Source organism: Macrotis lagotis, chromosome 4 (assembly GCF_037893015.1).
Source record: "Macrotis lagotis isolate mMagLag1 chromosome 4, bilby.v1.9.chrom.fasta, whole genome shotgun sequence".
In the NCBI taxonomy this organism is placed as follows: Eukaryota; Metazoa; Chordata; class Mammalia; order Peramelemorphia; family Peramelidae; genus Macrotis; species Macrotis lagotis.
In genome coordinates this window covers 39,694,905-39,717,533 of record NC_133661.1, presented here as the reverse complement: position 1 = coordinate 39,717,533, position 22,629 = coordinate 39,694,905, and the positions used below count along the sequence as shown (strand labels likewise).

The following is a 22,629-nucleotide window of genomic DNA, read 5'->3' as shown; positions in this document are numbered from 1 at the left end:
AGCAAGGTCAGACAATAAGATATCAGGTTTTTTTTTCCCCTAAATTAAAGTTAGTAGTCCTTGGTTTTTGTTCAAACTCCACAGTTCTTTCTCTAGATACAGATGGTATTCTCCATTGCAGACAGCCCAAAATTGTCCCTGATTGTTGCACTGATGGAATGAGTGAGTCCATCAAGGTTGATTATCAGTCCCATGTTGCTGTTAGGGTGTACAGTGTTTTTCTGTTTCTGCTCATCTCACTCAGCATCAGTTCATGCAAATCCCTCCAGGCTTCCCTGAATTCTCATCCCTCCTAGTTTCTAATATAATATTAGTGTTCCATGATGTACATATACCACAGTTTTCTAAGCCATTCCCCAATTGAAGGACATTCACTTAATTTCCAATTCTTTGCCACCACAAACAGGGCTGCTATGAATATTTTTGTTCAAGTGATGTTTTTACCCTTTTTCATAATCTCTTCAGGGTATAGACCCAGTAGTGGTATTGCTGGGTCAAAGGGTATGCACATTTTTGTTGCCCTTTGGGCATAGTTCCAAATTTCTCTCCAGAAAGGTTGGATGAGTTCACAGATCCACCAACAGTGTAATAGTGTCCAAGATTTCCCACAACTCTTCCAACAATGATCATTATCCTTTCTGGTCATATTGGCCAGTCTGAGAGGTGTGAGGTGATACCTCAGAGAAGCTTTAATTTGCATTTCTCTAATAAGTAATGATTTAGAGCAATTTTTCATATGACTATGGATTGCTTTGATTTCATCTGTAAATTGGCTTTGCATATCCTTTGACCATTTGTCAATTAAGGAATGGCTTTTTTTTTTAATTGACTCAGTTCTCTGTATATTTTAGAAATGCGTCCTTTGCCAGAAACGTTAGTTGTAAAGATTGAGACAGTTTCTTAATAGTGAGGGTTTCTGTTCTCGTTTGAGGCAATCAAACCAAAAAGTATATGTTTCTTTGCCAAGTTTTTATACTTGACTATATACTTGAGAACTCTTCTAGGTACTATTCTTCTTCTAGCTATTCTTATAAAACTTAATTTCTTTAAATATTTTGAAGTTTACGTTCTTACTGATTTTCATGTGAAACCTCATAAAACATTTGAACATTTTTTAACTTGATAATTGGCCTATATATACTCCTTTATGATATAAACCAATATTTAGATTCCCCTTTCCACCTAGATTATTAGAATTGCAAAAATATAAAATTTGTAAGGCCTATTTGAAGAAGGAATATGATGTAGTTATGGATAAAAGAAGGAAAGATTTCAGTGAATGTGAAAAACTCTGCAATTGTATTTTTCCATAAGAAAAAATTTAATGTTGTCTGTGCTAAATTTCTCTAAAACTTCCTCATGGCACAGGAGTTTGCTTAGCAATGCAAAAATATAGAATTGTACCTATGGCTAGTGGCATATCATCTCGTGTTTGCTAATATAATTTGTAGTCCTATTTCCCTTGGAGTGTATGGATTTGAATTTTTACTCCACATATGAAAGAGAAATTAATTTTTTGAAATATTGTTGTTATTAGTTAGAATTAATAGATTGTTAAATTTGGATACATTAGGAAACACATTAACCATGACAGTTTGCAAGATGTCCTTATGCATCATAGTTATAAAAGGACAGTAACAATCATGACTAATTTCTGGACTCACTTTATAGTGGAATCCTCAGTATTTTAGAAAAGTTGAGCTGAAACATCTCATTTAGTATATTCATCATTATAATTGATTTTATGTATATATGATGACACTTTTTTTTCCTCCTCTTTGTTTTAGATTCTGTCAACTTTCAAGAACAAATGTGCCCTTTAACTCATGGAAGAAAAACTACAGGTCAAGACATCTTTGGGTTCCAAGTTGCCGAAGTATGGAACAAAATCTGTAGGCAGCACCCTGCAGTCAGTGCCGAATGGGACAGCTGTTAATTTATCAGGGAATTCTACAAGTAACAGTGGCAAAAATTTCTTCAAGCACAATGGCTCTATTAATATGTCTTCCTATTCCTTTAACTGGAGAAAGTCAAATAAATACCAACTCAGTGAGCAAAATACTAGGGACTCTCACTCTACCCATAATTCTTGTGGCAAACTAGATGACCCTGACAAACATGTTAATACTCAAGAAACATTTGGTAAAAGTGGATTAAAGAGGGATTTGAAGAGTGTTTCTTTACTTACATCAAAGATAGCAAAGCCATCCAATATGTTTGTTTCATCTTCAGAGGAGTTAAACCAAAAGACGTTGTGTGGACTATCTAGTTCAGGTAAATTCACCAAACCATCCTTGTTAGGAAGGACTTCATATTCTACTCTTAGTGCTCCAAAATCACAGTTAAATGGATTTTATGGAAATAGATCAACTCTAAGTATGCAAAGGCCTAGAGCAAACTCCTGCACCACCAGAAACAGTTCTGGAGAAAGTTTAGCACAGTCCCCAGACAATATTAAATCTTTTACCTGTGAAAAAATAGTACGGTCACAAAGTTTTTCACATTCCATTCAGAAGTCTTTCCTTCCACTTTCATCTATAACTAGATCACATTCCTTCAACAAGGCTGCAGATCTTGCAAGGCCTTATCAAAACCAACAGTTGTCCATTAGAGTGCCTCCAAGGTCAAGTATGCAGTCAAAAAATGTAAGATCAGAGGTTCTCAATAGAAATGAACATTTAGCATTTGGATTTAATAGGCCCTATGCTGCTTTTTCAGGCTCTGGTTTAAAGAAGTCGGCTTTATCAAATGGCTCAGGGGTGACATCTTTTGACTATAGGTTGGGTCGAACCTCTTTACTGAGCCCAAACAGACCACAGTTTCCTGGGAAAATTATAGTGGATGATAACAAAAATTCAACTAATGACAAATGTGTATTGGAGGACTCCTCAGTTCTGAGTAATGATGGAGTAGTTGAGAAAGAAGAAGACTCGATAGAAAATTACAGTTCTAGAACAGAAAGTAGCCAAGGCATAAATGATAACATGCTGGAGGATGATGCAAAAGTCAGATACCTGAGTGATGATGTGGATGAAATATCCCTTTCATCTTTATCTTCTTCTGATAAGAATGATTTGAGTGAAGACTTTAGTGATGATTTTGTAGATATAGAAGACTCAAATAGAACTAGGGTAACACCAGAGGAAATTTCACTCAAAGAGGAAAATCTTGGAAGTGTTCCACTAGTGGGTCCATTTGATTCTCTGAAAGAAAATGAAAAACCCTTCAGTAAAACTGATGAATGGATAAATATCAGTGTGCCAGGTAAGTGTCTTCATTTTGTCCCCTCTAGAAAGTATTATGTTAGATGTTCTAACTGTTACATGTTTTATAAACATTGAAATTCCAAGAAAATATTCTTTACTAAGGCTAACTTGAATGAATTTTATAGCAAGGCTGAATAGTCAAAGTTGTCAGCTCCTTTTGGCAGTGAAATGTCACAGTGACTAGGATACCAAACCTGGAGTCAGGAAGACCTGGGTTCCAATTTTGTGTCAAACTCTTACTGTGCCCAAGCCCTTTGTTTGCTTCAGTTTTCTGATCTGTAAAATGCTAATGCTAACAATAATAATAATAATAATAATAATACCACCACCACCATATAAATCCCAGAGGTATGAAGTTCAAAAGAGTTAATATCTTTAAGGACTTCACAAACCTTAAAAGTGCTTCTTGTGTTTTCCAAGCTATCTCCCTAGCCAGGCAGGCAGTCTTCCCAGTTTTATGTCTTTCTTATTAGAATCTCTGGCCATGGGATCATACTTTTTGCTTAACTTCCTGTTTTAGTTATATGAATTAGTTTCTAGGACAGGGAGGAAAATAATAACTAAAACTATTTTTCTTTACATACAAAATAAACAAATCTCAATGAAGAATGTAGTTTCAAGCTTGTTAGAAGGTAGAGCCAAGTGGTTACTGACTTTTATAAAGTACTTTATACTTAGTGAAACACTTTGAATCTATCATAGCATTGGAACTCCATAACAACCTGGGAGGTATCCCAAGGATTCTTATTCTCATTTTACAGATAGGAAAATTGAAGTTAGGTTTAAGGACCTAATTCATAGGGTACAGGTGAGATTTAAAATCATATCTTTCTGACCACAAATTTATCACACTGTTCATTTTCCCCTTCTGCCTCTAATTAAAAATGTTTGAGTTTGCATTGTTTTTGTTTTTGCAAGGGAATAGGGAGTTTAAGTGACTTGCCCAGGGTCACATAGGTCATTATAAGTTTCTGAGGTCGAATTTGAACTCAGGTCCTCCTGACTCCTCCTAATCTACTTCACAACTGAGCTGCCCTAAGCTTCCATCTTCTTAATATTTTCTTTATAGCAATGTATAGCACAGTGATAGGCACATAGTAGGTGCTTATTAAATATTTATTGATTGATTTATATTATAAGCTACTTTAACCCATTATTTAAAAATGTACAGTTGTTCCCACTGTAGCCATGTTCAGATTCCATACATTGCTAAGTGGCATATGCTTTCTGGTTGCTCTCCAAGGTAGTTTAATCTTCTTAGACTATAAAAATCTATAACTACTTTTTTCAGTTCTTCATTATTGTTATTTCAGGTAAATTGTCACCAATATCCTATTTGAGTTATTTCCCTCTACATTAGGCAACTAGGTGGTGCAATGGATAGAACACCAGACTTAGAGTCAGGAAGACTCATCTTTCTGAGTTCAAATCCACCTGCAGATGCTTAGCTCTGTAACTGTGGGCACATCATGGAACCTTGTTCAGTTTTCTCAAATGTAAAATGAGCTGGAAAAGGAAATGGCAAACCATTTCATTATCTTGCCAGGAAAATTCCAAATAGGGTCATGAAGTATTGGATACAACTGAACAATTTGCCAGATATGTATCTTGTTAAAATTATTCATTTATTTTTAGCATTTTTTAATTTTATTTTAAAATTTTATTTAATTTATGGAATGAAACAAGCATTTCTTTAGTTTTTTTAGGTTTTTTTTTTTTGCAAGGCAAATAGGGTTAAGTGGCTTGCCCAAGGCCACACAGCTAGGTAATTATTAAGTGTCTGAGACTGGATTTGAACCCAGGTACTCCTGACTCCAAGGCCAGTGCTTTATCCGCTATGCCACCTAGCTACCCTGAAACAAGTATTTAAAAAAAAATGCAATAAAAATGATGATTGTACATGAAACTGCATATTTTTAGCATTTATTTTTTAAGCTTCAAATTCTTTGTCTTCTTAGTCCCTCTCCCACCCATTGAGAAGACAATCTGTGTGAAATCACACAAAATGTATTTCCATATTAGCCATTTTGCCAAAAATAAAAAAGCAAGAAAAATAAAATTGTGCTTCAATTTTCTCAGTGATGGTAGATAGTATTTTTTTTTTATCATGAGTCTTTTGGAATTGTCTTGGATTGTTCTATTGTTTAGAGTAGCTAAGTCTTTCACAGCTGATCATTGTTGTAATATACTGTGTTCTCTTTGATCTGCTCAGTTCATTCTGTATCAGGCCATGTAGGTCTGCCCAGGTTATTCTGAAAATAACTCTTTCATGAATTCTTAGAGCACAACAGCATCTAATTGCAATCATATACCACATCTTGTTCAGTCATTGTTTAATTTTTGGGCACCCCCATAATTTTCAGGTTTTTGCTACCACAAAAAGCTGCTATAAACATTTTTGAACATATAGACCTTTTTTTTTCCCTTTGGCCTCTTTAGGATGCAGACCTATTAGTTATATGTTGGCTGAATCAAAGGAAATATACCATTTTTATAGTCCTTTGGGCTCCAAATTTTTCTCCAGAATGACTGGATCAATTCAAAACTTCATTCTAAACTAGAAAAATCTATTTTCTTCTTTTAAAGGAGAGATTTAATTGTATAAATAAAGAGAAATATTTTGAGAAATACTAGGATTTCAAAAGGGGAGATTTTATTCTTTACAGTGTACAACTATAAGATAAAATGAAAAATTATAGTATTTTAAGGCTGAAAGAACCCTTGGTCCATATGTGGAAACTTTACAACCCTAGAGGTCAAGTGACTTGGTTAATATCATACAGTTAACTAGTGTAGATTTGAATCTAGAGACCCAAATCTCTTGTCCCTTAGTCTAATATATACATCAGTATTTGATAGCAAATGTTCCACTGATATAATTTTGAAAATTTTCTTTTGGCAGTACATAGTTAATAAACTAAATTATTTTGTCCTCTGCATAATCATGCCTCTGGAACCTCTCTTTAAGTGTTGTATATCTGAGAATCATATGATTTGCAGCTGGAAGACATTCAGAGACTCTTTAGGCAACCCCCTCCTTTGGTAACTGGGAAAAATGATTCCCAGAAAAGTAAGGTTAAGACTTAGCATTATATAAGACAGGGATTTGAATCCAGGACCTCTGATAACCAAATCTGTTGGTTTTTTGCATCATACATGTGGAGAAGACCTGGGGTAGAGGATAGAGATTAATAGGCAAGACTGGAGAGAAAGAACAATCGAGTAGGATGATACCTATATGCATCACACAGAAGCAAAAGTCAGGGATGTGTAATTCAACAAACTTTGTTAAAAATCTTCTGTGTTTTTGTATTTATATAAATGCTTTTTTTTTGTAGGATTTATCTTCTTAGTTGCTATTGATTCTTGGGGTAGGAGTGACCAGTAAAGACTCAAGTGCTCTCTAAACCAGGCTTTCCATTCCTGCCTCAGTGGCAATCTCAACCTTGTGCCTGGACACTTGCAATACAGGGGCTTCTAAGTGTCTGTTAAACTCTGAAAAGATGGAAGAAGGCAATGGAGTATATAGAGGCACACACACACTCACTTGCACACACACATATATAAATAATACATGGATATGGGCAACTTGGTGGTGCAGCAGATAAAGCACCAGCCCTGGAGTCAAGAGGATCTGAATTCAGATATAGCTTCAGATTCTTGACATTGACTAGCTTTGTGACCTTGGGCAAGTCACTTAACTCTGAATGCCTCACTGGCCCTGGAGGATAAAGTGAGGCTTTGGACTTAGCACAGTACTCCCTTACTCATCCATTTCACTTGCTTCATGGCATCACTTCTTTGATATCATGATCCATTTTGAGAATGAAGGACAAAACATCAGAGGGAAAAGTCAAAGGAAAATTTGGAGTGGGATTAAGGAAAAATGTTGAGTTTGAGATACTTGTGAGATGTGTAGTTAGTGGTGCTTGACAAGTAATTAGTTTTGCAGTACTGGAAGAGAGGAAGGAGACAGAGACTGATTATATGAATCTGGGAGCTGAATGCATAGAGACCCTGGTTGAACCATTGGGAATTGATGAGCTCATCTAAACTAGCAGTTCTTGAACTTTTTTTTGTTTCATGTACCCTATGAAGTCTTTATCAAAGTGAAGCTTCTGGACTCCTCAAAAAATAATAGGAGGAAATGATATATTTCATTTAGAGTTTAGTGAAAATAAAGATATAATTTTTCCCTTCCAAGTTCACTGATTGCTTGAAATCTATATCTGGGTTAAGAAGCTCTGAACTAGAGAGAGATTAGAAAGAGTAATGGACCCAGAATAGAAGAGCCCTAAGGTACATTGAGACCTTTTAGTCTTTTGCCATATTTAATCAAAACTATTCAAATTCTTTTTTGTACAAGATTGATAAATATGAAATGCCAGGTGGTTGTTTAGAAATGGACTATATTTTTTTATTTGATTGGCATTTTAAATGGGAAGTTTTATTTGTAATGTTTATTCAAAGTAACCAGTGAAAAGTTTTTTTTTAGATAGTGTAGACTAGCACTGACTCTTTACAGGGTAGACTAGATTTTACTAATAATGTTTTTGTCCCTTGCATATTTAATTTTTTTCTGCCCTTTTCTTACTTTTAGACATTTGGCAGTAGAAACCATGCTCTCAAGAGTACCATTATGAACCCTTGTGCTAGCAAATGAATGTATCACCATAAGGGATTAAGAATTTCATATTATCAGTATTAAGTGACTAATTGAGTCTTAATTCTATTTTTAAGTCTCCAGAATATGCCAATGGAGTATTGAAACTCAGGCTTGACAAAAGAATTCTTGCCTTAAAAGTTACTATTTTTGTGCTTTGTTGATAGATTGGTAACTGTTCCTGATCCTAAGGGCTCTAAAGTTGACTGGAAATGGTGTAAAACTTCATGGAAATTTGAGGACCCTTCAAGAACAGTAGTGGTCATAGTGCAAGTTCATGGATATTTAGATATTCAAGCAAAGTGTTTCTAATATTTGGATGATTTGATTTCCCAACCTTGAACCATCATTTTAAAGTTAATGTTCATATTTTTATATACATTATTAAGTAAATAAATAGAACTAAGTTGTGATTTTTTTTCTGTTAGAACAGAAAATAATAAGGTATTTTTAAAAAAATGATGAGTCATTGTTATTTTTAGTGGTCAGAATTTGAAAAGTGCTATAGTCTTTAATTGTGTTTGGTAAATTTGTGCTAAAAATCTATCAAATTATTAGAGCCTATTTAAACCCAAGAAAATCTTTAATAATTACATTGTGTTGTGAATTAATGTCTTTTTTTCTTTTTTTAGAAGACAAGAATGAATGCACCAAGCGCACTACAGGAAGTAATCTGATTTCTCCAGATATGGATTACAGAGCTGGTTCTTCATTTGAGCTCTCCCCATCCGATAGCTCTGATGGAACATACATGTGGGATGAAGAAGGTTTGGAGCCCATTGGAAATGTTCATCCTTGTGGAAGTTATGAATCTTCAGAAATGAACAGCATAGTATGTATGGATTTCTACAATTTTTTTGGTGTTTTTCATTTTTCTAACTCTAGAAAGATAAGAAATCTTTATTTTTGTGTGTGTGAATTAGTTTTGTAATGGAACTTACATATTAGAGGACTTTCAAAATGTCTGGAATTAAACTCTGAGATGGAGTTATAGGAACAGTGAAGAACAAGGCAAAAATGTGCATGTTTTCATGCAGCATGCAATAATACATGAGTGCTTTTGATATATTCTTTGCACTATCTTGGTAGCTTATTTTTATGGGTTTATTCCTTCATTATTTTAATAGCTTCTCATCCTCTGTGATCCTTGTCCAGGTCCATATATAAATCCTTTAGGAGAGGAGGTCTTTTAATATTTCATGCTCTTACTTCATGATTGGCTCATCTTCATGATTGACTTTGACATCATTGTATTAGACTGCAATCTATGTTGGAGAAGCAGTTCTTTTTTGAGGAAATTTAAAGTCTAGAGAATTTTCAGTAACTTCTTACCCAATTGGATTACTCCCTGATTGCTTAAGTAGGACAAAGGGCTTGGGGTAGACTTGTATCAGCTATCTTTTGGATTTGGTCTGGAATTATATCACCCTTCTGAACCTCTCTCCAATCTAAAGCACTATAGTGTACTTTTCATAGTCAGTATCCTAAAACCTTTCTCCTTAGAAGTCTAAGAGGACCAAAAAAAAAGTCTTAAGAGGAAGGATGCCCATTGATGTAATTGGTTCAGTGACCGCATAATAATATTTGACATTTCTATAGTATTCTGAGGTTTATAAAAACATTCTCATAGCACTGGATCTAGAACTGGAGGAGACCTCAAAGCCCATTAATCTTTCATACTACCTGACTTGTACTCTACATTTAGTTATGTTCCTCATGATAATCCTTCAAATCAGGCATGATGATTCCCATTTTACAGATGATAAAAGGGAGGCTGAGGTATTCAGACTTCCCAGAAGAATTCCTTTAATTTCCTAAATAAGGATTTGCCTTCCATTATATAGGATTTAGTTCACTGTATCAACTAACTTGAAAGGCAAACCAAATGAAATTCCTTACTGGGCCAATTGGTAAGGAAATCCTGGAGTAAAAAAAATTCAGAGTAATGTGACTTAGTCTAGTTCTTACTTCTCACTCTGTAAAAAAATGCATTTTGGGGTCTTAATGACATAAACTGACAGTGGGAAAGCCCATTCTAACTGCTGCTGGAGACACTGCTTATTATTTTAAATATTAATATATTTAAAAGGTTCAGTAAGCTTGAGAATTACATATGAATAAAGTATTAAACCTAAAGCCAAAATTCATCTCTTGCCTTTATACTAGTATACATTTTGACAACTTTTTTTTTTAAAAAAAACAACAAATTGTGAAATTTAAGTCTTGGCTAGGTTTTTAAATTCTGTTCATTGTCATGGTGGATAAGAAATTTAGTACTTCCCAAAGCAGGCTGTAACACTTTTGTAGACTTCTTTTGATTAGAAAGTTTTTCCTCATATGTATTGATGGTTTTTAGCTTCTGAGAGAAGATAAAAGGGACCATTGAATGCCTCTATGCTCACCAGGAGAAGAAAGTCATATTTGAGAGAGTGTTCATCACATTTTGAGAGAAATAAAGAAAAAAAGTTTAGGAGGCAGAAAGGAACCTAACCTGTGTCAGGATTTTGAAGGGTAGAAGAATGTGACTCAGGGATATTAAACCATTTGAGCCACTTAATCAATTTGAGGTTTTTCTAATAGGGATTGGACTTAGACCCTTTGTAGAAATTATAGTTTGCCATGCTCGAAAGAACAATGATTAACAATCCCAAGTATTGCCAACAGAAAGCTTCTTGTAATGTTAAGAAGGGAAAAAGAAAGATGTTTGGTGACCAGTTTCTCCTAAGTAAAACAATGGATCATATCAATCTGATATGAAAGCTACCTTCCCAAGAGAGAATAAAGATTTACAGGAAATAATAAAAAGGGCTGGTAAATTAACATTATATATTAAGATTTACCCTGTAGGGAAATCTGTGAACTGAATGGCACAAATGTGATGGAGAATGTTTGGGTGAATAACATTAGGAGAAAGTGAAAAAGAAATTGATGATGAATTCTAGAAGTAGTTCACAAAACTAGTGTAGAGGTTGGTGATGGTTATTGCCCTTCATTTTCAAAAAGGACCAAAATGACATCACTATGTTAAAGTCAATTTACAGTGTGTCCAACTATAACTGATCAGACAAACATGAGTTCAGAATACTCTTATCAGAGACTTGGCACTAATAGGCAATGTGAACATGTGGAGTGGATTCTCTTATGTGTTCGTCTCCAGGTTCTTTTCAGTTGCTACAATTCTGCTTCTCATAGAGCATGACAGTGCTCTTGTGCCAGTGTCTCCCATGCCACACAATCAGTTCTCAAGTTCTTAAGGCAACTTTGAGAATGCCCTTACTTTGCTTTCTCTGACCCTCAGGCCATGTGTGAGTTCTCCATAAAATAATCTTTTTTGCATTCAAATAACATTGACCAGTCTAGCTGTGTTCTCTGTAATAAGGGTTTGAAATTCTAAGAGCTTGAACAATGAATGTAAAAGTAGTAGATATACAAATTTCTATTCAAAAAGAAATTCTCTTTCTTAGGGTTATTCAGAACAGTAATTGTTTTCTTGAGAGATAGGCCTTCAGGCATAAGTTGAATGACTTTTTTGTCAAACAATAGATCTCCAGTAAAAAGTATATAACAATGAAAATAGTATTTTAGAAAAATTCATTATAATTTCAGAGTAATAGTAGTTAACATCTATATATTCCTTATGATATGCAAAGTAATATGTATTATCCTATACATATGTTTAGGTTTTTTTTTAGGGTTTTTTTTTTTTTTTTTGCAAGGCAAATTGGGTTAAGTGGCTTGCCCAAGGCCACACAGCTAGGTAATTATTAAGTGTCTGAGACCGGATTTGAACCCAGGTACTCCTGACTCCAAGGCCGGTGCTTTATCCACCACGCCACCTAGCCGCTCCCTTATACATATGTTTACAGAATATCTCACTTGATTTTTTACAGCATAAATTAGTGAAAGAGAGAATGGAGATGAGAAGATTATTTTAGAGATGTAGTTATACAGGAATCAGATAGTAGGGGCCTGAACTGGTGGGATGGAAAGACAAGATAATTACAGATCATAGTGAGTGGTTGGATGAAATAATAGACTAGTCTTATCCCTCTTATTTGTTTTTTCACTTAACAAAAGTCCATTTTCTCTCCTTTTCACCCTACCCTCCAAAAAAAAAAAAGGAAAACAAAAGCCTCTAATAAATATGCATAGTTAAGCAAAACAAATTTCCCTATTGAACACGTGCCCAAAATGTGTTTTTTTTTCTCTAAATTTATCACATTTTTGTCAGGAGGTAGGTAGCACACTTAATAATTAATCCTCCAGAACTGTGTTGTTCAGACTTCTCAAGGCTTTCAAAGTTGTTTGTTTTGAGTATTGTTTTCACTGTATAAATTATTCTTTTGATTCTACTTATTTTCCTCTGAATCTTCAGAGTCTTCTTCCCAGGTATTAACTGAAATTACCCTCTTCTTTGATAAATGAGGAAACTCAGGTCTAGAGAAGACAGATTACTTGTTCTCCAACCCATAGGTAAACATGTCTTTGGGGCCCCTGAATCAAACCTCTCCCTTCAGACCGACACAGTCAGGGCCTCTTTTGTACTTTGATTTTAGTCTATATTTCCACTGGCCTTGCTACCCTAGTAGTAGGTTGTCCAAGAAATTTGGTGACTATCCTTTTTCTTCAGCATTTTCCAATAAGCACAGTGTGTCAGGAACTCTTTTTCTTAAAGTGCAAACACATGCAAATCAGTCCTGTGCTTCTGCATGAATTTTACCAAAGCCTAGATCAGATCACTGTTCAATGCAACTGTCAGAGAACGGAAAGAGCTACTGGACTGGTGTCTTCAGAGATTGCCACCTTGTGGGGAAACTCCATGTGACATGTCCTCACTAGGTTATAAATTGTGATGGAATGTGACCTTTGGGGTTTGAGGAAAATAATGCTTAAATCTTAAAAGCAGATTGATCTGCTCATAGTGATATGTTAGTATCACAAGTATAAATATCACATGTAGGGGCTCATAACTCCAAGGGTGAAAGAGAGAGGATGGTGGTGCCTTTAGCAATAATAAGAAAATTGAAAAGAAGAGAAGGTTAGGAGGTAAAGATGATAAGTTTTGTTTGAACATTCTGAGTTTGAGACCCTTAAGGAAAATTTAGTTTAAGATGTTTAAAAGGCAGTTGGTAATGTGGGACTGGAGCTTGGAAGGAGACTGGGGGAATATATATATATTTTTTTGGTGGGGGATCATCTCATGGGAATTGGTGAGATCACCCATATGAGATGATGAGATCTGATAAGGGAAAAAGGAGAAGAGGGCCTGGTCAGAACCTTGGGTTTATTCATGGTGGGAATGATTGGGTGAAGTTTTAAAGCACTAAGAAGTGGTCAGACTGGTAGGAAGTAAACCATTATATTGACACAAAAACCTGGAGTATAAAGAATCGGAGCAGATAATCAACAATATCAAAGGCTCCAGAGATTTTTTTTTTAAATGAGGATTGAGAAAAAGACATTAATTTTGTCATTAAGGTAATCCTTGGTAACTTTAGAAAATACATTTTCAGTTGATAGAAGACCTTGGCAACCAGATTGCAGAGAATTTGAAAGTGAATGAAGAGAAGTAGAGGTACTAGTATAGGTAGATTTCTCTAGGGGTTTAGTTGAGAAAGATAGAGTGATAGCCAATGATAAGCAACAGGAGGAGTCAGTAGATGGAGATCAGAGAATGGGAAGAAAGAGAGGGCAGTCTGCAGAAGACGAGGAGGGAGGGGTCAAGAGTGCAGGGATTTTCCTTGGTAAGAAGAAAGGCCATCTATTCATCCAAGAGAAGAGTAAAGGAAGACAGTGGAACAGGGTGTTTGAGTTTGTGAGATGAGGAAAGAAAAAGAGTTTAGCTTCTGGCAATTGGTCTGATTTGAAGAGAGTAATTTTAACTGAATGATAAAGCCAGACTATAGAGAGAAAAGAAGAGTGAGGAAGGGAAGTGGAGGCATTGATTGGAGACAGTCATTTTCTCAGAAAACTTATCAGTGAAACTTCAGACCTCTCTTAGGCAAACTTATCAGAGAGATACTGTTGCTTCACTGGTAGATCAAAATATGCTTCTCTTAGCTGAATCAAATCGAGATGTCTTTGATGCTTATGCATGTGGAATAGCCTTCTGCTATGACCAAGTAAATCTTCTTTTGTTTGTTTGTTAACTATCTTTTGGGAACCAGAGAAGATATTTTTCACTCTTAGCATACTCTACTAAGGGTGCTACAGTGGCATTTTAGAAAAATTAGTCCTCCCTTAGCAGTTGTCAGTTGTCACTGATAGTGATCAGTGGAGGGGGTTTGCAAATAGGGAATACCCATGCTGATTTAATAATAAGGCCAGAGCCTTTATCTCCCTACTTCAACTTCCTCCAAAAAAAAAATTGATTGTGGATGAAAAACAAAAAAAAAAAAAAGGATTTTATGGCTGCAACAGGCCTCAAATATCATCTAGTCAAATTTCTTCATAAGTGAAGAAACAGGTCCAGCATTGTTTAAAGACATGATCAGAGTCACAAGCAAATAAATGGGAAAGATAGGACAAGAACCCACGTTTTATGTTGGCCAGACTATTTTTCTTTAGAAGACTGTAAGGTAAAGTTAGTTTTCTTTTTAATTTCTTAAGGCTCTACTACTCTGCCTTAATTACTTGCAAATCATCTAATGTCAATTAACTTGCTTTAAACATTAAAAATAGCTATTATATTAGTCTTCGCTTCAGGGAATCCTGCTTAAGTTTTCAACATAATTTATTCTTTAAATAAGACAAGCCTTAATTATGAGTTGTGCATGGATAACATTCCCATGGAAAAAAACCCAAAGTTTGAATTCTGATTTAATCTAAACTAGTAAGCAAAATAAAATCTAGATATAGATGAAAGAATATATGGAATATGCTTATTTCAGATTTAGCCTAACAAAACCCATTTAGGCTCTTACATTCAAACCTGGTGTTATTGGTTGGTCCAAATCCCTTTACCTGACAGAGTAACTTCTTATAGAAGTGATGGAGAGATATGGATAATATAATATTAAAGCTCATAGCATCAACTTGCTCATTGTCAAGTAGTTATTCATAGTTTCATATCAGTTTTAGAGAAGGGTTCCAGTGTAAAAATTGGTGCTTAGATCTGGGCTAAATTGAATAAAATTATAGATGATGGTATAGTAGAACTATCCCATATGGAATAGGCCTCCATGTAACTTAGATGTGGGTATCAAAAACAAGATGACCACTTACTTGTTAGCTGTGTCTTAAAGGACTTAACCTGGGATCTGATAATTAGATGATAATCTTTTGATAACTTTCATTATTAGATTCCTTTGTGATCCTTTAAATTTTATTTTCTGTATTTGAAAAGCATTCTGGACCAGATCCATAGGTTTCAGAAGGCTGATAAAGGGATTCAGGATTCAAGAAAGATTAAGAATCTTTGTCCTGAAGTTCCAAACTCTGAAATTGTTATCCTATAAGATAATATTTGTACTATTTACCTCAAAGAGTTAGAATTTTGTATAAATCTGTTAGCTTTAGATAAATATACATATTGTTATCCAAACAAAATTCACATTTTGCTCAATATCTTTTATATCAGGCATAGATTTTATAACAGAAAAAATGAAATTCCATTTGGTTATTGATCTATAACTAGTGGTATAATATTAGAAGTTGTTTCTGAGTCAAAGCTAATGCATACCATTGTCTAGCTAAATGGCAGGTTTGATTTGAGAAATTTTCTAATATTCAAACTATGATAGAAAGGAACATTTAAACTTGGAGTGCTTAGAATGCTGTTCCCCTTTATTTCTATACACATTTTCTTTCTACTTGGGCACTTAATAAATGTATGATTGTTGGATGAATTGTGACATAGCTCATCTACAAAATAAATTTCTAAGGCATCACGTGTCATAATAGCAGACTATAGGTAACTGAAAATATAAAGACACTACAAATATATTGGAGGCACAGCTTACAGAGCATTGAGAAGGGCTAAATATAGGTAAATGAAAGTCTTGGAATAAAAATGTACTTAACCAATGTGATATAACTTCACTGAAAGAAATGTGTGTATTAATACAGAACTGGAAGGGACCCTAGAGATGGCTTTAGCTAATCTTTTCATTTTGCAGAGGAGGAAAGTGGAGACCCAGAGGTACTATATTAGCCCTGTTATTCCTAATTCAGATAAAGTAAAGCAGAATAGTTAAGATGAGGGTGTGTGTTCATTAGTTAAAATATATTGACATGGTTGTGTAAAGTTTATGGATTTTAAAAGTTTAAATTTATTAAATATAGTAACTGAGAATCTTTTCACACCATAATATTTATTTTTGTTTTGTGTACTCTATTGATTAATAAAAACTATACAGGAAACTTCAAAAAGGAGAATTTTACCCATGAGTTGACAAAGGTATCCATTGTTACTGTTTGGAAATCAGAATTTTCATAGTCATACTATTATTACATTCTCTATTATAGTTAAAGTTAGTTTATTATGTGTGCTTAGGCACTGTTCAATGAAGTAGTGCAGAAATTAACCTTGTACTTTTTGTAAACGCTGCATAAACTTTACCTGAAGACACACTGTGTCTTAAATCAAAGAAGAATAGATCATAAAGAATTTAGTAGTCCTACTTTCTCATTTTACAGATGAGAATACTGAGGCCTGAAGGGGAAAAACTACTCAAAGTTACACAGGTTATTAAGTATGAGAAGTAGGTCATCAGTCTACATCCCTTGTCTCTAAGCCTTAATTTTAGTTCTTTCCACTCTGCCAGAATTAATCTTTTCTATGATTCATTTACTAAATTAAGCTTCTAGATATGCTGTACAGAAGTACTAAAAGAATTTGTATAGTACCTTTTTTGTGAGGAATAGATCTTTATTATCCTCTCATGACTTCTCAAATTTGTTACTGTGTGTAAGGTAAACTAATTGATTGGGAAATTACCCTAGACTGGTAAATAAACAGGGGTGTGTTTGGGTGTGGATGTTGTGAGTGTCTGTATTTGAGGGACAAAGAGGAGAGGGAAAGGGAAAGGGAGAGAAAGTGGGGGAAAGGAATCCCAGTATTGTTTTCTTTAACTATTAAAATTTCATTGATGCAGTTTTTAAAATATCTAGTTTAATTATACAGTAATCACAAGGAGGCAATGTTTTTCTTGGTGTGGTTATTCTGTTTGTAAACATCTTTTGTCTGGTCCTTTTAAACTTCATGAATCGTAAATGTCTGTGCTTGGTTTCTAGGCAGATCATTGTATATTGATCCTAATTTCCAAAGTTAGATAGTGACTGTTTAACTCAGTTTGTTTTTTGTTGACACAGAAGACAAAAGTTTAATATAAGTAAAAATTAGAATTTAAATTTAGCATATATCAAATATCATGATTCTAAATTTCTAGAAATAAAGAATACAGTTTTTGTAATTGATAGGCCAGTTTTAACTCTTCAATTTGAAAGAAAATTTTCTTACAATGTAAAACTTGTGAGAAGAATGTGGAAAAAATCTAACATAATTCTCCCCCTCTCCCCCAATCCATCATACTATACTCAATCAGAATAACTTAAAAGTAATTTCATAAGATTTTATTTTATTTGCAGCTCTACCCTTTTATTACAGCTAGGAAAACATTTGAACTCAGCTTCTCCTTACATCACTCCACCCACTGCTCATCTAGCTGTGTGACCTTGGGCAAATCACTTAACGCCAGTTGCCTGGAATTCAGGCTTATCTCCAGACATCCTTATTCATACATATCTGGCCATTGAACTCAGTGATTCTGGAGAAGAAAATGAGGCTTGGTGAATTAGCACAGGGGTCCCCTTGTTCAGTTCAATTCATGTGCATGTCATGGTATCACCTCCCTGATGTCATGGTCTTCTTTGAGAATGGACAAGCATCATAGATAGGAGAAATGCAGATTATTTCTTTTTCTAAGTAGCACTAGTGTTATCCATTATAGTTATCATTTTGGGTTATGTTATTTCATGTTATATTTCTTTATAGAATAGAAGACAGTTTGTTAATAGGACATTAGAAGGAATTAGAGACCTTAGAGATCATCTAATCATACATGTATACCCTATTTAAAAAAAATGAGGAAACTGAGGTTTAGAGAAGTTAGGCAACTTGCCCAAGATCATCCAGATAGTGAACATTAGAGCCAGGATTTGAAACCAGATTCTCTGATTTTAGAGCTAGATTTTTCCACTACACCATGATACATGCCTCACATTATTTTGGTTCCATTATTTTCTTAAAATGAAAAATAATGATATCTATCATGTTGGAACTGTATACCTACTAATAAACATGCAATACTCTTATTGAGTTAATTCCTCTAAAAACAGCTTATTGAAAATTTGAAGAAAATTTGAATCACAGTGTGCCTCAGTCATGATCTGTTGAATTAAATTCTTTCAGAATGTTGAAATATTATTTTAAATTCATGGAAAAAATAGATGAGTAATGTGGTCTAGAAAGACCCCAAATATATTATTGTCATTTAACCTTTTCCTTTGCCTAGATATAAACATATTATGAGGAAGAAATTAGGGCAACACAGTTGGATACTCTTTTTTTATTAATTTATTTGCATGCCAACAATGTTTATTGCTAGCTGCTAATGTAGGACCTTGAGCAACAGGTAGTATGGTGTAGAACAGCCAAGCCATCCCAGTTTTCTGAGCAGTAGTTCTGAGGTCCTTTCCATCTCCATATCCACGATAGTCTCTAAAATTCCTTTCAGCTCTAGAAGCTCTGAACTGTTTAGTGCTTATATACTCCTTTTTTTTTTTTGTAAAACACAAAGATAAGAGATACATTCAGGTTAAAAGTAAATAATAAAAAAATTCTCATGAAGATATAAAATATTTTCAGCATAAAAGAAAATGATAAACCACTAGCAGTAGCATTTTCTTCATGTTTTGAATTAAAATAAGATATTGGCATCTCCCCTCTTCAGTGGAATTTTATAAAGGAAGATTTTTTTTTAAGATCTCTGAAAAATCCTAGGGATTTAGTTTGGTATGGTGGAAAAAATTATTGCTTTGGCAGTCAAAAAGCCCTATTTAGCTTTGTGACCTTGGGTAAATTGTATAGCCATCCTAGGGCTATTCTGTAATAGAGATCTTGGATTAAATGATCTCTGCAGTATCTTCCAGATTTAAAATTGTAAGCATTTTAAATTAGTTGATAAATTTGATCTGAAGAATATCAGTATATCTGTAAACACACACACACACACACACACACACACACACACACACACGCACACCCTCTCTCTCACTTTCTGTACATTTAGACACTTATGCCCATGTTCTATATCTCCTCTCTTAGGGAAGTCAGTATTTCAAAAACCACACCCGCTCTTTGATGTTGAAATATTTTGTTTTTTAAATTGATTATTAATCTTGTGTTATTGTTGTTCTTTAACATCTATAATCATATTACTCCTTCTGCGGAGTAACAGCTCCTTTTAACTTTAGAGAGTTAGTTTTAGAGAATTCCTTAAAAACATTGAGAGTATGACCATGTTTACATAGTATTTGTCAGATATAGAATATGCTCAGGCCTTTGAGAAGTCATTCTGAAGTTGGTCCTCTATCAACTAAAACATTACTTACCTCCCTTAAAAAATGACCTTAACTTTTTTAAAATATATTTTGCATATACTTATATGTAGTTATGTGAAATCTCAGACAGAATATAAACTTCTTAAGGACAGGGATTATTGGGGCAGCTAGGTGGCGCAGTGGAGAGCACTGAGCACCAGCCTTGGAGTCAGGAGTACCTGAGTTCAAATCAGACCACAGACACTTAATAATTACCTAGCTGTGTGGCCTTGGGCAAGCCACTTAATCCCATTGCCTTGGAAAAACCTAAAAAAAAAAAGGACAGGGATTATTTCATTTTTGTCTTTGTATACCTATCACCCAGCATATGAATGATGACACAGATGGTTTGAATGAGCATATTGTTTGCTTACATAATTAATATTATTGATAATAGTTCATTTACAAATTAAGTGTCTAGTGAGTCATATGGTCACTACTTTAATTTCAACCTCTTTTTCCTCTTGGACTGTTATCATAATTTTCTAATTGGTCTCTTTGAGTGACTTTCTATTGCCTTAAGGATAAAAAAACAGACTCCTTCCAATGAAATGAAAGCTTTCTAAATTCTGGCTCCAACCTATCTTATCTGACTTTTTAAATATAACTCCCTCTTCTTGAATTCCATTTCTAGAATGCTCTCCTAATCTTACCTTTTTAAAATTCTTATCTTCCTTCAAGGATCAATTGAGACAGCTCTTCCTTTAGGAGCCCACCCTGACTCCTTCAACTGCTAGTGCTCTCTCCTGCCTCAACTTAATCTTGTATGTTCACTTACATTGTGTATGTGGAATCCTCATTAGAAATTTTTATTTCTCAGTATTTAATTCTTTGTAAGTATTTAATATGCATTGACTTGAATTCTGGCCTTTTGAATGCTATACTAAGAAACTTGAACTGTAATGTTGAGGATTACAATCGTTATTTTATATTATTTTAATGTTGCAAAGCACTTTACAAACATTATCTCATTTATTCCTCTTAATTAACCTGTAAGCACTATGGGTTTCCTTATCCCCATTTTACAGATGAGGAAACCGAGATTTAAAAGCGATTAAGAGACTAACTTGTGGTCACACAATTAAGTAGCAAAAGTCACACAAATAAGTATCAGTTCAAACCCAGATCTCTACTGACTTCAAATCCAGCACTCTTTCTACTTATGCTTGGCTGCATTTTGTCCATGTAATAGGGGTTCATCAAAAGGGTTTTGTTACATAGGAGTGATTATACAAACTGCATGCATTCAATTTACAAGTTATAGATCCTGAGTACAAAGACTGTTTGGTAGTTAGTCAGCAAGTATTTATTTAACATTTCCTTCATGGTAGACCCATGTGGAAGTCTCCTTTGTACCAGGGACAGAAGGGAGGAGGGAAAACAAAGGAAGAAAATTTTTTTGTTATCCATTTAGGCAGAAGTGAGGAATGGCAGTTGGGATGGAGGAAAGGGGATAAATTCCAGAGAGAAGTTGTGGGAGCAGAATCTGTAGGATTTACTGATCCATTAAATAGAATGGGCAGTATGGGAATGTTGGAGAGGAAGTATGGTCTGAGGCTGCATGCCACCTACTTTACTGCATGACTATGAACCAGTTCAACTCTCTGGGTCTCAGTTTCCTTATCTATGAAATGAGCATCTTGTTAACTTTTAAGGGCATTTATAATACAACATTCTATAAATTTATGTGTTAACAATAAAAATTTTCCACATGGGAGACTGGAGAAATAGTGGTGCCATTGACAGAATTTACAAAATTAAAAGAGGTTTGGGGAGAAAGACTTTTAAATTCTGTTTTGTTCATGTTGAATTTGAGGATCCAGTGAGACATCTAGTTGAAAATGAGTGGATGGATTTTGGGGGAGAGTTTGGACTGAAACTTTCTCTTTCATTTGTATTCAGTCAGCTTTTCATTATATCAGCATAATAAACTCTTGGGGTTTTAAGAGTTATATAGTTTGGGTAATTTAGGGTATTCCAATTCAAGCCATTCTTCCATTTTACTGGCCTGTCAAGTCTAGAGAATAGACATAGCTTGCGAACCCAGTCTCGGTAGCCTTCAGAAGCATCTCCAAAAGACATCCCCTCATACCCCCCCTCCTCCCATTAGTCTGTCTATCTTCAGTGGGAGAGTTTGCTAGCCTATAATTTCAGGAATAATTGTCCCACCTCCCTTCATATTTTTCGCAGCCATATTAAGCAACTGTCCCTTTTCAGTGTCAAAGCTCCTTCAAAGTCAGCCCTGGGCAAAACTAGAAAATTTGTCTCTGGACCCCCCTACCTACAAAGTAGGTTATTAACTGATGTTTTTATTCAGTAACATTAGACCTTGAGTTAATTGTCATTGATTAGAATGTAATGATCACTTGTGTCATCTTTCTGATCACAGCAGCTCACACAGTATTAGAACTTAACTAGTAGTTAGCATTTCTGTAGCACTTCTTATCAACCACACACTGTGCTGAAGGTTTTACAAAGACTATCTAGGAGGTAGGTGCTGATGTTTTCTCCATTTTACAGTTGAGGAAACTGAGACAGAGACTTAAGTGACTTATCCAAAGACACAGGTTTGAACTTGGGTTTTCCAGACTCTAGGCCCAGTTCTCTATACTGTGCTACCTAATTGCTTCAACTTAATATTTGTTAACTTAACTCCTTACCCAGTTTCTTAAAAATGTGTTTCTTCATGTTTCCTTTCTGTTTCCCTCTTGTTTCTTAGTAAGACTTAACATCCTTCTTTGCCTTGATTCCATTCCTTTTTCCCTTACTGCATCATTCATTTTTTATATCTTCAATCTTTTCCTCCATGGACTTCTCATATGTTTGCTTAGATCCTTCCTATCATTAAGCAAAATAATAATTAAAAACAAAAACAAAAAACAACACCATCTAGTCTGATTATCCCATTGGTCTACAATTTTATTTTTTTCACTGACAAGATTTCATGAAAATTGTCTGTGCTTACCTGCCATTGTGTGCTAGATGGTGTTGTGCTTTAAAAGTATCATTTCATTCCATCTTCATAACAGCCCTGTGGAATATACATGAATGATTTCATTTTTGAGGAACTGGGGCAGGCAGAAATAAAGTGATTTACCC

The 22,629-nt window shown here is 34.6% G+C and overlaps 1 protein-coding gene across 8 annotated transcripts in view; it reads left to right on the top strand.

Annotated features, from left to right (window-relative positions):
* The window catches only part of CCSER2 (coiled-coil serine rich protein 2), a 110,460-nt gene that overhangs the window by 9,585 nt on the left and 78,246 nt on the right, over window positions 1–22,629 (top strand). For 4 of the 8 annotated variants that reach the window (XM_074232563.1, XM_074232565.1, XM_074232564.1 and 1 more), the window contains 2 exons: window positions 1,788–3,264; window positions 8,562–8,761. In XM_074232563.1, coding sequence (XP_074088664.1) covers window positions 1,827–3,264; window positions 8,562–8,761 — 1,638 coding nt within the window. In that variant the 5' untranslated portion in view covers window positions 1,788–1,826. Of the gene's footprint in view, window positions 1–1,787; window positions 3,265–8,561; window positions 8,762–15,573; window positions 15,917–15,942; window positions 16,070–22,629 lie in introns of those variants that run through there. The other 4 variants (XM_074232568.1, XM_074232567.1, XM_074232571.1 and 1 more) reach the window with 2 other exon arrangements.